The sequence below is a fragment of the Phalaenopsis equestris genome, unplaced genomic scaffold, assembly GCF_001263595.1.
Source record: "Phalaenopsis equestris unplaced genomic scaffold, ASM126359v1 Scaffold000364, whole genome shotgun sequence".
In the NCBI taxonomy this organism is placed as follows: Eukaryota; Viridiplantae; Streptophyta; class Magnoliopsida; order Asparagales; family Orchidaceae; genus Phalaenopsis; species Phalaenopsis equestris.
This window is the reverse complement of record NW_018164806.1, coordinates 627,196-629,358: the sequence shown is the minus strand read 5'-3', so window position 1 is coordinate 629,358 and position 2,163 is coordinate 627,196. Positions and strand designations below refer to the sequence as shown.

The 2,163-nt window shown below is 31.3% G+C and overlaps 1 protein-coding gene across 1 annotated transcript in view; it reads left to right on the top strand.

Annotated features, from left to right (window-relative positions):
- Positions 1 to 1,682: 1,682 nt before the first annotated feature.
- The window catches only part of LOC110026316, a gene marked incomplete in the record, with an annotated part of 3,251 nt that continues 2,770 nt past the window's right edge, over positions 1,683 to 2,163 (top strand). Inside the window, 1 exon segment of the mRNA XM_020727211.1 lies at positions 1,683 to 1,959. Coding sequence (XP_020582870.1) covers positions 1,683 to 1,959 — 277 coding nt within the window.

Here is a 2,163-nt window from a genome sequence, read left to right as displayed (position 1 = left end):
CATAATTTATATGTATTAGTGGCTTTATTATTATACCTTTGCCTCAGACTTATTTTAAAATTACTGTTAAGAGTTTTAAGCATAACATGGATGATTTTCATAAAAAATTTGACAAACTTAGGATTTTGTTGGTTGATTGGAAGTAGAAAATTTTATTCATTGCTAGTCATTTTCAAGTTAATTGGTGTTTTGATCATTAAGGGTCTATTTGGATCAAACATGGTTCCACAACTTCTTCATTTTGGAAATACCTTCTGAATATAACATTCAAAATTAGAAGATGCCTTTCATTTTCAATAAATTACAATAGTAGTCTTCTCTTTTTCAATGAACCTTAGATTAAAGGTCTTTTTTATTTAAGATTTATAGAATTTTAGTATTTAATTTATTTTAATTCACAACCAATATCAAAGTTAAAAATATTTTAGGTAATTGTAATTGACGTTTTCCTCGACATTGGGATGCACCTAATCACTCTTTCATCTTATTTACAACATTACTGTTGTTGTCGGTGATTGCATGAATTGTTTTTTTAAGGAAAATATATATATTCTAATAACACTATTTATTAGTTTATTTATGAAAAAAAAAATTATTTATGATTCAATTTGATTAATTTGATATAAAGCTTATTCTATTAATTCGGTTTTGCATACTTTGAGAATCTTTAACGGAGGTTTTAATACTCGTGACATTCTTATTTCCAAGCGTATTAATGTTTATTCTAATTATGTTCTTTGTCTGAATGAGTTTGAGACATATAATCATTTATTTTTTAATGTTATTTCTCTCGTAAATTATTGAAATTTGGCATCCCTAATTGGGTTTTTTCTTTGTTTCAATTAGTTTTCATCAATTTTTTTATTACCCGAGCGGTATTAATTATAAAATTTTACAAAAGATTCTTCTTGTTAGCTATTCCAGTTATTGCTTATTCGATCTCATTTGAAAGAAATTGAAGAAATTTCAATAGGTCTAAAACTCACATTAAGGTTATTGCTAGAAATATTCATTAGCTTATTAAAATGATATAAAAAAAATAAATTTTTAAGAAAGTGTACCTAATTTTATTAGGGTTTTTTATAATTTGCAATTTAATTTTCTATCTATTTGTTGTGTTTACTTGTTTTTTATTTGAGTTTAATTGTTGTCACTTCCTTATGGTACCTGGTTGTAGTCTTTTTTCCGTGTTAGCCTGATATTTTAGAGTTTTTAATCTTTTTTTTTTAGTTATTATGATTTTTTCTTGTTGTTGTTGTTGTTTAGATTCCCTTTTAATTTTAGTGGTTTTTTCTTTGTTTGATTGATTGACACATGTTGTTTTAGTTCCTCTTGTTGTTGCTCTATTTTGTGGATGTTGTTTATGCTTATTAATCTTTTTTGTTTTTTTGTTAAGTTTTATTTGTAGTTTTTTTTTTAACATATTTATCTTTGCTTGTATTTTAGCTTTATTTGCTTAGTTCTTTAACTTATCTTTGTGGCTTAGAAGTTCAATTGTGATACCTAATTTTTTTTTTCTTGGATCAAAATTGAGTTAAGCTGTGTTTAATTTTAAAATAAGTATATTTTATCAATTATTTATAAATTAAATCTATTTAAAATAAAAAGGATTAAGACAATATAATAATCAGTTCAACACCCAATTCGCCACCCAGCCCGCCCTCCTCTCAAATTCCCAAATCATGGCCGCTTTGAAGGTGACGGCTCCCCTCCCATCGATTCCATCTGCTATCAACCTCGCACGTCACCGGCCGTTCCGGCGATCCCTTGTCGCCGCTGTTGCCACACTCTCCGGTGGCGGAGCCATTAGCGACTCACCGTCTTCTCACCAGACGCACCAGCGGCAGCTGGTACTTTACACAAAACCCGGATGCTGCCTCTGTGAAGGCCTCAAAGAGAAGCTTCATGCCGCGTTCTCCTTAGGCGGACCGCACTCTCTCCAGTCCGTCCAGCTCCAGGCTAATACCTCCCTGCCTCCCTTTGATTCTCTCTCTGTCTCCGTGACTCCACTCCCTCTGATTCTCTCATTCTGAATCGATGGTTTTAGGTAAGGGATATTTTCTGCCTCCCTTTGATTCTCTCTCTGTCTCTGTGACTCCCTCTGATTCTTTCATTCTCTCTGATTCTTTCATTCTGAATCGATGGTTTTAGGTAAGGGATATT